The following is a 14508-nucleotide window of genomic DNA, read 5'->3' on the forward strand; positions in this document are numbered from 1 at the left end:
TTTCTAAGGTTAAAAATAAACTGGAAGGGAGAGGAGTGAATTGAGGCTGTCTTTATACATCATCAAAGGAGCAATAAAGAGCACAGATGCAAGTGCTTCATATTAATTAGTACTATAGAACTGCCATCCATATGGGGCAGTCAGACGACCCTATTAATGTTAGCCAATGGCTGCCTTCACTAGTGAATAGATCTCTTCTCACAAAGCCTGACTAAGCCAACATGCTATTCCTGATGTTGGGAAGTCTGTCAAACTCTGGGTCTGGTGAATCGGAAGTAGGCTCTCTGTGGGCCAGGACTGAGTCTATAGACTGCCCACTTGTTCGGGTACCTATGATCAGTATTAGCAAACTACTCTAATGTATACAGAGTTCTGTCCCAGACACTGACAACAGAAACAGCCCAGATGATGTTACCTGCTATTACAAGTCTTTAAATACTGACACTTGAGCATCCAGAAGCAGAGTGGTAATAGCAAGAAGTTCAAATGCAGCTCCAGAGCAACAAAAATGAGTATAGAGTATGCAGGACTTAATAACATGATAGTTACACTTGATGATCAGCAAACTGACTTTTCTTAAACCAGCCTAGCGTAATGACTATGGAAAATTTACAAGGGCAGGTACAAAATCTTTGCCTGCTCATTGCCATGATAATTAGAGAAACAAAACAACAACAAGCAACCTTCTCTTATCAATAATTATTCCCAGGTGACTGAAACATTGTGCTGCTGTTTTTATACTGTCATTAGAAATTCCTTGTTTGGTTTTTCCAAATCCTCTGTCTGTTTTTCTTTTTTAGTTTTTTAAATATATCTGAGCAGGATCAGGAAGATGACTACCTGCCCAGCACAGACTGCTCTGATTCCAGTAGCAGTGAGGAAGAGGAGAGCATGGTGCCCTCTACACCCAAAAGGAAAACAAGATCAAGCACCACACTGAGCACCCCAATATCTTCGAGGAAATCCTTTGATACCACCCCTGCTAAGACCCCCAGAAATGCTGTAAGATTCCTGCAGGCCATTGGCCTGAAAAACATTTGCTCTGGGTTTGTTAGTTCTAACTAAGCCATTTGTTTCATCTGAGTGTTTCATGCATGTATACCAAGGTGAACAAATCATCTGGAGCAAGGTGGCTCAGTGTGCGAAGTAAAGTACCTGCTGAATTATGTATATTGTGCCACTATAAATCAGAAGAGGCCAGCCTTGGGGGGGGGAAATGTTGTTTTGGACTGGAGGTGAAAGATAAATTATAGATGTGCATGATGTCCTATCTTCTGGATTACGCCTCTGCTTCCTGAAACACAATAGAAATGAAGTCCTTTGTTACTAATGCCTGAAATCAGTGTTTCTCAAACTGTGGATCAGGACACAGGTCCCTGGCTGATGGTAGATAGAATAAAAAATCAAGAACCAAGGGGTGAAGAGGTATTGAGATGTTTAGTAGGGAGGTGGTCCATGAAAGAATCTTTCTTTGAAAAAGTGATGTACAGAATACTTGAAGAATCCCACCTTAAACTATTAAAACTGAAACTATTTAAATCTATGTCGCTATTGATGGTCTTCTGTGTTTATACAGTGTCTAACAGTGGGGTTCTGATTGGTGACTGGTTCTTCTAGGCACTGTGGTAATACAAATAATTGAGGTGCTGTTTGTTTGCTTTGTTTTTCAGTTGGTCACTGAAATTAGACATGAGAGTCACTGCCTATTCAGTCTCTCTGGTTCTTGTGGTTTTACAGCATCGCAAGGGGGATTGTTTAAATTTAAAAAGTCTTCAGATGCTTAAAAGTTTCATGGGATTTTTTTAATTGGGGGTTTCAAATATCCCTCTTTAAAAAAAAAAAAAAAAAAGCCCAAATTTTATGTCTAAATCTTTGTCAGATATCCTTAATAAAGTCCAGCTCTCTCCTCACTTTCACACCCTGAAATCCTCAAATGATCTTTGAGCATAAACAATCTTTTGCAAATGTAGACAGAAGATGGTCTCTAATATAAATACGTCTAATACTATCCAGAACCTACTTCTAGTGTTTGAGGATTTTGACTTTTCTCTGCAGTCTGAGCCAAGAACCCCCAAGACGCCCCGAAATGCTACTCCCAGAATTCCCATTCGAAACCAAGCAACAGAGAAACCAGCCAATGTGCTAGAAGAGGCCCGATTAAGGTAAAGTGTAGCAGAGGGATTATCCTGTTACTTCAGCAGAGAAATGAGGAACAAGGGGTAACACCAAGGAAATGCCACCTTTGCTTTTTTCCTATTGGGTAAAGGCACACATGCAATTTCCAAGCTAAGGGTTTCCTCAAGAACTGGCAACAGCAGAAGCATCCTTGGTTCAGAGACTAAGGGCAGGAATACTCTTCAGGATTAAAAACATTTAGACTGGTCTATGCATACTAAGTTTAGGTTTCTGGATATGTAAATTTTTTTCCAACATTTTCCTTTTTGCTTCTCAACAATATTCATTACTAAGATCCCTGAGCTACAGAAATTGGTAGCAATATTTATTTTACTCTGCACAATGCTAGAGAATCAATGGGTCTCTCCTACCTTCTGCAGGGCAGTTACGTACTGGTTCCCATTAGTGAAAAAAACCACTAGTTTTTAGTCCTACATGCTCCATTGAAATAAATGCTTGTAGGATTGGCCGTGTCTTTCTCTCAATTCCTTCCCTTTACTTGACTGTCTCACCCCCAATACTTCCTGTTATCAGGTTCTCCTATTCCTTCATTCTTTCCTTTTTGTGGTTTTTGTAAATTTGTCTGGACAAGCAGTAGATTAATTTTCCTGACTTTTGCACATTCGTGCTGTTTGCTTGCGAAGATTAGAGCATGTGGCATCTGGAAGTTTTTGGAGAACACATGTGAAGGCTAGGTTACGGTCACTTTCTAAAAGACTTTAAGATTTAAGGTTCCTTTTAAAACAAAAACAAAAAATAAACCAAGCACTCTTACAGTGTAAGGCAGATTCCAGGTATCTATATGTATTTGTGTGTGTAGGAAGAGGGGGATTCTTCCCACTTGCCTTTCTGCAAGTTGGAGCTTTGAAAACTCTTAAATCTTGACTAGTGTGTTTTCTTTTTTGTTTCAATCAAAGGCTGCACGTTTCCATCATCCCAGGTTCCCTGCCTTGCCGAGAAGAGGAGTTCCAGGATATCTATAATTTTGTAGAAAGCAAACTTATTGATGGAACAGGAGGGTGAGTTGTCTGATGGCCTACTTCTGTATACAGTTGAGGGGTTGGTCAGAGGCACCTATAAGCACTTCAGCAGGCTGTTTGGGTAAATAGAGAGAAATTTTATTCCACTGAAATGCAATTTGGGAAAGGAAAGGAGGCAGTAACTCACCCAGATCATGTTTGTCTGTGGCAAAAGAGCAGCAGTAGTCTGTCTGTCTATCTTTCTGAATAAGTTATTCCCAGTTTGTTGAAATTCATATAATCCTAGCAGGGTTTTGCTTTTGTCTCTACTTGATAAAAAAACTCTCATGCAGTCTCTCTGCTTACTGAGATTTCAACTAAAGACTGAGATATCTAGTCAATTTCAGATGTGCTGGGAAAGATAATTTTTTTTGCCTGTTCTATAGAAGTAGTAATAACTCAGCATATAATCTTTATGACCCTGCTGTGAGGCAGGCAAATGTTATCCCCAATGTGCAGATAGAAAAACTGACGTTTAGGGACTTACCCAAGGCAACCGAAGAGAGTCATTTTCAAAGCTGGGTTTAGAATTTGGGAGTTCCCAGCTCCCAGTTCTGTGTGCAGATCACTGAGATCATGAATGGATCCTCTCCTGTTTCAGGTGTATGTACATTTCTGGGGTTCCTGGAACAGGCAAAACAGCAACTGTTCACGAAGTAATTCGTTGTCTCCAAGAAGCAGTAGAAAATGATGAGCTACCATCCTTCCAATTCATAGAAATCAATGGCATGAAGCTGACTGACCCTCACCAGGCCTATGTGCAAATATTACAGGTGAGTAAGGCCTCTCTGACATATCCCTGATATGAAGGGAAATTGAACTCCAGTTACTTTTCTTTCTCAGATCCCTATACCCAGCCTTATGTGAGCCATAACTCTAACTAACACATCCCAGCAGTCCTCTCAAGGAACAGCATGCTTTTCTCCTAGGACAGGATTGTAAAGTGATCTCATTTTGGAGATTCCTACTATTAAGGCTGCAGAAATTGTTCCTTGAGTACTCTGATGTATTGAACTTCACCAAGGCGGCAGCACCAAGGAAATCAGTTTTTATAACATCAATTCCTTTAAAAAAAATTACAAAGTAGATTCCTGATTTTTTTCCCCCCATAATTCTTTGTGCATGCTTGCCTGTGTGTCTGAAAGTTGCTGAGCTGACTATATAAGAGCCCACTCTAGCAACAGAATAGTTACCTAAAGGGTGACAGACCTGATAGCCACCATGCTTCAGCCCTGACAAAGAGGGACTGCCTCTGTGGAACATACAGTGTTTTCAATCTCCCTGACAAGTTAATCCTTAGTATCTCTCTCGAAGCTGCCACAAATGCTGCCAGTTGAGAGGTAAAGTATTTTATTGTGTAGACACCAGTCTTCTAAGAACTGGACTGAGATCACTAAATAGCCATCAATGGTAACAACTCATGGCCTCTGTCAGTCTAGGCTGTCAAACCAGTGACCTAGAAAAGAAAGATTCTGTGTTCCATTACAAATTTTCTGAAACATCAGTTCCTTCCCTTGCAAGATTTCTGTTCCTAATTAAAATTCAAGGTTGCATTTGCCCTGGTGGCTGGTGGTATTGGCTGAGCTACAAATGTTTCTATGCTAAAGTAAGAGAGGTATTTGTTGTGGGGGGAGTGTGCAAGTGTAAGGCAGTGGTGAGAGGAGTGCAGGAAAGGGCTGCTGTAGTCATGGCCCTTTGCTCTGCAGCACAATGAAACCAAGTTCCATGGCAAGCACCTCTCCGTTCCAAGGTACTTTTTTGCCATAAGATATCCATCCTCCCAACTCTGACAAAAACACACACAACTATGGATCATTGTAGAAAATGCTCACTGGTGTAAAATAGGTCAAGGATTATTTTCAGCAATGATTAGTTTTGACAATAGGGCATTTTCACTGCTTTCCATAAGGCTGGTCTCTGTCAGCCCCACCATTTGTGATGTTATGCAGGCATCCCAGCTTAGAACATCCTTCCTCTCCCCTGGGTTCCAGGCAAAGGGAGCTTGTAGCCAACGTAAACTACTCATCTCTCTGGTTCCCCTGGCCTTGACTACTGCACTGCTCTCCAGGCAGCTCAGCCAGTCAACATACACTTCTGGTTCCAGCTACTTCCCTGGCTGAAAGCTTGTCCCGCTCTGGTTCCCTGACCTTCTGCTATATGGCTCCATGGAACAGTGCAGGGAACAATCACTGTAATCCATTTGACTCTCCTTTGTGAGGAAAGCAACAGGCAGCTACCAGCAGGTTTTGGCAGAGATCAGGGAGTGAGAAAACAGATCTTCAGGCCCCATGCTGTGGCAAAAATACTGAATTCCATGGCATCTTGGGAAAATGCAAAATTCCATAGCTGTGGAATCATGGAGTCCCTGGGACCTGACTCAGATGACCAAGGGAGTGCACACCTCTCAATTGTTGTTTCAGGCTGTCTTCAGATTGAGGAAGAAAATAATGCATCGATTTACATTCTGTGTTTTCAAGGTTATCTTTGCAATCCTCAGTCCTAGAAACACTTTTTTAAAATGAAAGCTGATATTCTGGAGCACAGTTCTGCAGTCATGGAATTCGTAGTGCCCTGGCTTATAATGTATGGCAGGGAAAAGAATGTACTTTATATGCCCCTTCCTAAACAGTCATGTTTACCTGGTTTTCCTGTACCCGCATGATTCTGAACTTGTTGGCTATCTGACTGTTATGTATGTGATGTAGTTCTGAAATGGTCACACTGATTCCTATGCGCCTCAAGAGCTGCAAAGGAAAAGCTATAATATGGACAGCAGTTTACATTACCACCTCTTGCTTTAAAGATCAATTCAAAAGTAAACTTGGAGAAAGATTAGACAGAAGAGTATTCAATCCAAGGTCTCTTTGGCTAAACATAAATTCTTTAATATGAACCCGAGATTGATGGAGTCAGACAAGTTATTCTTGCAACTGCTTTGGGCTGGCAGCAGGGCTTTCTTATTTCAGGGTCTCTGTGAAGCCCTCTTTAAGTGTGCCTGCTTAAATATTTCTAAGACTATCTTCAAGGGTTTGTTGCAAGATCTCTCTATTTGAACAAGTCACCCGTGACCATTATGACCTTCCTTTTAACTAGGTCTTTCCTGATTCCTCCTCTTTTCCTTTTTGTCCAGTTTTTGGTAGAGTGATTTGTCTTTTTGAGGGCTCCTGAGCCCAGTTCTGTCGGGTTAACTTGTGTGTGTGTATAGTGTTCAGCTACTTGGTGATATGCAGTAGACAGATGTCAAACAGACTAAGAATTAGACCCCTAGGTATTGGACTACAGACTGATTAATCTTGTGTACTGTTTAATCTCATTCAGCTACTGACCGGTCAGAAGGTGACAGCAACCCATGCTGCAGAGCTGTTGGCAAAGCTATTCAGCACACCAGGGCCAAAAAGGAAGACCACAGTGCTGATAGTGGATGAGGTGAGGAGAAGGGTCCCACGCCCCCTTAACTCTAATATCACAGGGAGTGGATATTTTGGGGGCTAGATGAGAATGCAAGGGGGATTATCAAATGGCCTGTATGTGTTTTAAAATTAGGAGACAGTGGGAGATTTAAGGCACCAAAATGAATCTTTTGGGCAATCCTATGAAACTGAATGTACAGAATGAGCCTTTCTGCTGCCTTAGTAGGTTAGACCAATGAGAGCACATTATAACTCTGCTCTGTGTTGGCTTCCGGTTCGCTTCTAGGTGCAATTTAAGGAGTTAGTTACAGTCTGCAAAGCACTTAAAATAGACTGTGATTCAGCTACAATAGAGGCTGCCTGTTGTCTGGGTGTTTTCTTCTTACTGCGAGCGCAAATTCAGTAATGTTATGGGGACACTGTGTCCTAGTTTGTAAACCTTCTATTTGCAAACTTTTTGCAAATGCATACTATGTGTAGTAATGAAAAACTAATAGACCACACTCGGTGCTGTGATCTTACTCGGATGCACAAGTATCTTGTCTTACAAACCTATTAGTAATAGTAGAATTAGTATTATAGCAGCACCAAGAGATTCCAGCTAAGACTGGATTCAATGTACAAGTTCTTAGTAAAAGACAGTCCCTTCCCTGAAGAGCTTAAAGTCTAAATAGATGAGACAGATAAAGGATGGAAGACCATCCTTCCTCTCCAATTAACATCGGTCTCCTTTCTCTCCTGGGTCCAGCTTGACCTCCTGTGGACCCGAAAGCAGGATGTGATGTACAATCTATTTGACTGGCCAACCCAAAAGCAAGCCAAGCTGATCATCCTGGCCATTGCTAACACCATGGATTTGCCGGAGAGGATCATGATGAACAGAGTAGCTAGCAGGCTGGTATGTCCTGACAAGTTTGATTGCTATGCTGAGAGGCGATATGGGGAGATTAGTTGCAGTCCAGTGTGACTGGGAAGAGGCAGAGGGTGAGCAACATTACAGAAGTAAACCTAAAATATTGCCTTTTTAGTTCCTTCTCTCAAGGGGGGAAAAGGTGGTGGATGAATGTTCTGGATCCAAAGAAAGGAAATGCAGGAGCCAGCTCGCTAATTAGAGGCTATATCAAGAAGGGGAGCTGTCAAGGTTCCTTCCCCACTCTGAACTCTAGGGTACGGATGTGGGGACCTGCATGAAAACCTCCTAAGCTTACTTTTACCAGCTTAGGTTAAAACTTTCCCAAGGTACAAACTATTTTACCCTTTGCCCTTGGACTTTTGCTGCCACCACCAAACATCTAACCGGTATTATTATTATTAGGAAAGAGCCCGTTCGGAAACGTCTTTCCCCCCAAAATCCTCCCTTACCTTTACACCCCCTTTCCTGGGGAAGGCTTGATAAAAATCCTCACCAATTTGCATAGGTGACCACAGACCCAAACCCTTGGATCTTAAGAACAATGAAAAAGCATTCAGTTTCTTAGAAGAAGAATTTTAATAGAAGAAAAAGTACAAAGAATCACCTCTGTAAAATCAGGATGGTAAATACCTTATAGAGTAATTAGATTCAAAACATAGAGAATCCCTCTAGGCAAAACCTTAAGTTACAAAAAGACACAAAAACAGGAATATCCATTCCATTCAGCACAGCTTATTTTCTCAGCCATTTAAAGGAATCATAATCTAACACATATCGAGCTAGATTACTTACTAAATTCTAAGACTCCATTCCTGTTCTGTCCCCGGCAAAAGCATCACACAGACAGACCCAGACCCTTTGTTTCTCCTCCCCCCCAGCTTTGAAAGTATCTTGTCTCCTCATTGGTCATTTTGGTCAGGTGCCAGCGAGGTTATCCTAGCTTATGAATCCTTTACAGGTGAAAGGGTTTTTCCTCTGGCCAGGAGGGATTTTAAAGGTGTTTACCCTTCCCTTTATATTTATGACAGGAGCCCTCTGTATTCTTTCGTGTCCGGATGAATTAGGGAAATTGGAGCCAGATGACTTTATAAAATTTGCAGTTATACATGTTAGGATTTGGATAATTACATGTCATACTTCACTGGGTAAACTGATTGCCCCAGCGTCAGAGAAAATTCCTTTGCTTCTCATCCCCATCACATCATTGCACAATGGCTTATTGCCTTTCTCTGAAGTATAAGGTGTTGCTTACTTCGGGACAGAATATTGGACATGGTCTGATCCAGTGTGTAACAGATTATATTTTCCTAACCATATTTTCAATGCTGTTCAGAAAAGTGGCTTGTTAAAATTGGACCAGGATTGCAGGTTGATTCCTTCAGTGACTTTCAGATCTCAGTTTACAAGTAAAATTATTTTTTCTAAATGCCCGGCCTGCAAACTTAACCTGGGATCTGATTACTTTTTGGCTCATGTATAATCAGTAGAAATAAAGATTCTGGGTAGTTCTAAATTCTGTTGTCTTGTGGAACATTGAAGGCAGTAGGTTGCACGGGTGCAACCAAAGGCACAGTTTTGCCTGACAATTGACATTTAGTTAATTCCATTGATGCCTGAGCCAGAACAGAACTATCTCACTCCTAATAGTTACTAACTGTCCAGGGATAACAGGAGTACTTTATTTGAGCATAAGGTGCCACAAGTACTCCTTTTCTTTTTGCCAATACAGACTAACACAGCTGCTACTCTGAAGGGAGTACTTTAGTCATTAAAGTCAGTAGTTAAGACTTTGCATGTTTATGTACACACACAGGTATATATGTTAAGTGAGAAAGGGCTATTTTTACATAGAGTAGAGTCTCTCCTTGAATGATTCTGAGACAAATGAGTCACATTTAAAAGCTTCCTTGACTGGGGCAGCCTAATGGCCCATAGTTTCTGTGCTGGAAACCTGCATTTTGAAAGTAGGTGCTCCTTCTCCTCAGGCCCATTGCAGTGGGGGCAGGCCATGCTGTCAGCTTCCCTGGAGAGTTTCAATGGCTTTCACTTGAATGGGTGCACCTTTTTCTTTTGCATGTATGGTGCAGCAATGATGAAAGTTTTGAACTGGACTTGGGGGATGAATGGAGAGACTGTTCCCACTGCAGAAGTTGAAAAAGTTATCCGTAGCAAGCCATGCTTGTGAGAAGATTGACAATGAGCTATTTTGGAAGCCATTAATGCGCAGGCTGCAATGTGTGTGAAGGGGATGTAGAACAGCCTCTAAGAGTATGTTTACACAGCAAATAAAAACCCGTGGTTGGCCCATGCCAGCCAACTCAGGATTGCGGGGTTTGGGCTGTGGGGCTATTTCATTGCTGTGTAGACTTTGGGCTCTGGCTGGAGCCTGAGCTCTAGGACCATCTATGGAGCTCAGGCTCCAGCCTAAGCTCGAAGCCTACACAGCAATGAAATAGTCCCACAATCCAAGCCCCACGACCCTGAGTTGGCTGGCATGGGCTAGCCATGAGTTTTTCTTTGCTGTGTAGACATGACATACCCTAAGAGTTTTAATTGGTGAGGAGGGGACGCTTTCCTTAAGAGTCAAGAAATTATTTAGACAAGCACTCCTTGCTGTGAAATTACACAGCATCAATAAATCCATACTGTGTGTTAACAAGTAAATAATTCTTACTCATTTGTTCTCTATAGGGTCTCACCAGAATGTCCTTCCAGCCCTACACCTACAAACAGTTACAGCAGATTATCTCATCCAGGCTGAACCACATAAAAGCATTTGAAGAGGATGCAATCCAGCTAGTTTCCAGAAAGGTAAACACAGTACAGGACTGGGTTATCTGTGTTGCACCATTAAGTGAGGGGGTTAGTGTCAGAGGAACATAACAGACTGTAGCCAGTAATGGAGAGCAGACCCATCCCCATGGTTGGACATTTCATTCCAATGGGTGGAGGAGGATGCTGGCACTGTGCCCTCAACAGACTGGTGTGCAGAGCAGTGCTGTAAGGTGTGATGCTGGAGCAATCTGCTTGCCTGTTCCCTCTTGGTTCAGTAATGTCACACAGTAATGAAGACTAGGAGCATTGCAGTAGGATCCTGATAATATAAAGTGGTGATATCTTTCTCCAGTATTTGGCATAATGTGAATTACTGTGTGGCCTTGCAAAAATTAGTCTGATAATCATGATGGAAATATCCAGATCCACTTTCTTCAATGAGATGATCAGGCTCCAAAGTACTCCTCACCATTCTGTCTCTCTTATTTGGAACCTGTTGTGCTTCCAGATTGATACTCCTCTGATTAATATTCAATTTAGTGTACAAAATTGTACAAATATATTGAAGTCAATAACACTCCAAATTAAGATGTATAAATAGTTTAAAATGTCTGTGTTATTGTATGTTGTTAATATTGATCATTACAACCTTCTTTGAGATACACATTAGCTCACTAATTCTCACTGTTAATTGCAAACCAATAATTCTCCTTAAAAACCCCACAATCGTAACTTACTTCTTGACATGGATTTAAAAGTGAGGTGCCTTTTCCTGACTTCATTGTTATTGCAAAACATAAATTAGTATGCTATGAAATATTCTCACAAATAATTGTCAAAATTAAAAAAAAAAAACATTTTATGAACTAGCTTGGATTTTGGTAAGATTACTGACTAATCTGCAAAATTAACATTATTAATCTGCAATGGGTCTTCTGGTCAGTGTGATTTTTTTTTTTTTTTTTTAAAGAGATTGCACTCTGTAAGAACAATCACTTATGGCCAGATTTTCAAAAGTATTGCTGGCTTGTCTCCTGTTGATAACAAGGGGAGCTGTAAGTGCTGAGCACCTTTGAAAATTAGGCCACTACTATATTTCTCTCACACAAATTCTTTCCTGTGTTAAAATGTAAACTACAGATGGGATTTTCAAAAGCACTTAAGGGATTTTCAATGGGTGTTGGGCATGAAATATCAGGCACTTTTGAAAATCCCCCAGCTATATATTTGGGGAAAGCGTTTTGCAATGTTCTCCTGCAGTCTGTTAGAAACAACAGATGAGAATACCAAGCATTACTGAGTGATAAACACCTGTGTGTATTGCTCATGGTATGATTTTTTTCTGGTTGAAAATTGATTAGAATACAGATTATGGGTAAGATTTTCAAAAATTCCCAGTGTTGACCTAACTCTACTCCCATTGAAGTTGGTGAGAGTTTTATCATTAACTTTGATAGGTGCAGAGTTGAGCCAATGCAGAGAGGTTTTTAAAAATCCCGCCCTATATGTAGAACTTGTTATACATGTACCTTTACAGCAATTGATGTAATGACCAGATTGGATTTTTGGGTTTGATCAATAAAAGTTACATTTTTAAAACAAGGATCTCTAGGAATGGCTGTCTATAATGGCACAGCTCTGCTGATTTTAAAAGAACCCTGTCAATTCTTGTTGCTGTTTCTCAGCTGCTGGGAAACTACTTTTATTGATGTGATGCTTTTCCTTTTCAGGTAGCAGCATTATCTGGTGATGCAAGGCGTTGTCTTGATATCTGTAGAAGGTCCACTGAGATCTGCGAGTTCTCAAGCCAGAAAAGTACCTCTGGATTGGTCAGCATGGCCCATGTCATGAAAGCTATAGATGAAATGTTTTCATCCCCTTATATAAATTCAATCAGGTAAAATTGCAGTTTAGCGGTATCTTCCCATATTTCTGCCCCAACCTCGAGCCCAATTATATAGTTTTTGTTTATCTGGGAGAATATGTAATATCTGCACTTATATCAAGCACTTTACAAACTTTGTTTCACAGCACCTTTAGGAGGGTAGGAAGCATTTCTCTTTTCCAGATGAAGGTACAGAATAAGTGCTTTGTTGTGGCAAGTGACAGATCTGGGAAGAATGCAAAGATTCTGATTCCCATCCGATGAAGTGAGCTGTAGCTCACGAAAGCTTATGCTCAAATAAATTGGTTAGTCTCTAAGGTGCCACAAGTACTCCTTTTCTTTTTGCGAATACAGACTAACACGGCTGTTACTCTGAAACAATTTAAACTGGATTCTTTCTTGAGCATCAGGAAATTCTGCAGGCCAAATTAGTCTCTCAGTTAAAGTTGTGGAACGCAATTGCCTTCAGTGCATTTGCACAGGTTGTAACTGACATGAATTTAGAAAGCTGTTCGTGAAACTCAAGAAAGGAGAGAATCTGGCTCAGCCTCAGTTCTGCAGAGCTTAATGGGAGAAAAAGTATATTTTATTTTAGTCAGTAAAGCAAGCAGATATGACTTGAAGGCACACATGGAAGAGATGCCTTCAGTAAGAAGGTGTCATTTTTTCAGAGTAGAACTGTGCTTTAAATATTTATTTTAGGTCAAAACTAGAACGTGAAATTCTTAATTCACAAATGTAAATCATTCATAACATACTGAGCATTGCACATGCGCCAGTATTTTATTTACTGAGATACAGACTTGTTCACCAGAAGGACAAATACAAATATCATTAGGTGCTGGAATTTTTTAATTCCACAGATCTGCCATATTAAAGTACTTGCACTCTGCCTATCTAGGTACCTATACATGGTCCCATCACCGTAGTATGTGAGTGCTTGTAAATAGTGGCATGATGATTAAACTGCATGAAATGTTTCTAAATACCTTGTAAAGCCTTGTGTTACAATATATGGGGTGAAATGTGACACGAGAGTATGTTGGCAGGGCGATGCACTAAATAATCTTACTTTCTGAGGCAGAAAAGGGAAAAAATGTATGTAATGTTTTTCAGCAAGGCCTTATCAGATATTTCCTACAACTCAAACCACCTCCTACGAGTCAGTGAAGCCCTAGATTTGGTCGAGCAAGATTGGTAGTAAGATTTTCCTATTCTCTTTCAGGAATGCTTCATTGCATGAGCAAATGTTCCTGAAAGCAATTATAGCAGAGTTTCGCAGGTCAGGGCTCGAGGAAGCAACAGTTCAACAGGTACATTTACTGGTTTTTTTTATAACTTGGACATTAGCTTTTGTCTTAATTGTTTGACTATTTTCAAAGTGTAAATCTATTTGAAACAAATCATAGAAGCAAAGATAATATATGTAATTGATATAACCCCGTTCACAAAAGCTAAGGAGGATCAGAATGGAAAGGTCTTGATAGAACAAAAAAACATAAATGCTGGCATCCTAATTTATTGTATGTGTTTGTATGGTTGGGTCATAGAGGAAATTTAGCTGAGTTACAATTTCTTATTTCATGGACATAGTCCTAATGTTCTGTGTTCAACAGCATGTGTGTCATCTTCACTCCAAACAGATTCAATTGTTTGTTTCTCCCCATCCATAGAGGTTGAGAGTAGAAAGCCCATCTTTTCCACCTCTTCTGTTTCCTGTTCCAATCTAATATAGTGTCTAAATTGAGTTGTATCTTGTTCCTCTAGATCTATCATCAGCATGTAGCACTGTGTAGGATTGAAGGTCTGCAAATTCCTACGGTATCAGAAATTATGGCAATTTGCTCAAGACTTGGTGCCTGCCGTTTCTTGCTGGTAGAGTCCAGTAATAAATACCTGCACGTGCGGGTGCGCCTGAATATCAGCCAAGATGATGTCATGTATGCACTCAAGCAGGAATAAGGCAACAGAGGTTTTGTGTATATTTGTAGGTGTAAATATTTTAAATATTGTTAAACTTTTAAAAAGACTGGTTTTAAAAAGTTGTGTTGATAAAAATTGAACATACCAGAAACCATTGTTTTTAAACTCTTTGCTTAAATTTTTAATCTATTAAAGCACTTTTTTGTATAATAAAGAATTCCTTACTAAGTGTTTTATACCTTTGCATTTAAATCACTTGTTTTGAATGTTTTTCGGTGCTGCAGTAAGTGGTATGTTCAGTAGGTAGCACTCTCTCCTCTGAGCCAGTACTTGAAAGAGTGCCATGAAACAAAGTGGAAGGTGCCCTCTTTCAAATAGGCCGTGGAAAGATGTGAAAACAGATTTTGA

General features: G+C 40.4%; 1 protein-coding gene across 3 annotated transcripts in view; it reads left to right on the forward strand.

Moving 5' to 3' along the window:
- Positions 1-14289, forward strand: part of ORC1 (origin recognition complex subunit 1) — a 35127-nt gene extending 20838 nt beyond the window's left edge. For 2 of the 3 annotated variants that reach the window (XM_084635951.1, XM_084635952.1), the window contains exons 9-18: positions 801-1002; positions 2056-2162; positions 3093-3194; positions 3796-3967; positions 6513-6620; positions 7353-7502; positions 10209-10328; positions 12023-12189; positions 13403-13490; positions 13945-14288. In XM_084635951.1, coding sequence (XP_084492077.1) covers positions 801-1002; positions 2056-2162; positions 3093-3194; positions 3796-3967; positions 6513-6620; positions 7353-7502; positions 10209-10328; positions 12023-12189; positions 13403-13490; positions 13945-14139 — 1411 coding nt within the window. In that variant the 3' untranslated portion in view covers positions 14140-14288. Of the gene's footprint in view, positions 1-800; positions 1003-2055; positions 2163-3092; positions 3195-3795; positions 3968-6512; positions 6621-7352; positions 7503-10208; positions 10329-12022; positions 12190-13402; positions 13491-13944 lie in introns of all 3 variants that reach the window. The other variant, XM_084635953.1, reaches the window with a different exon arrangement.
- Positions 14290-14508: the final 219 nt, after the last annotated feature.

Source organism: Lepidochelys olivacea (assembly GCF_965140295.1).
Source record: "Lepidochelys olivacea isolate rLepOli2 genome assembly, chromosome: 8".
NCBI lineage: Eukaryota > Metazoa > Chordata > Testudines > Cheloniidae > Lepidochelys > Lepidochelys olivacea.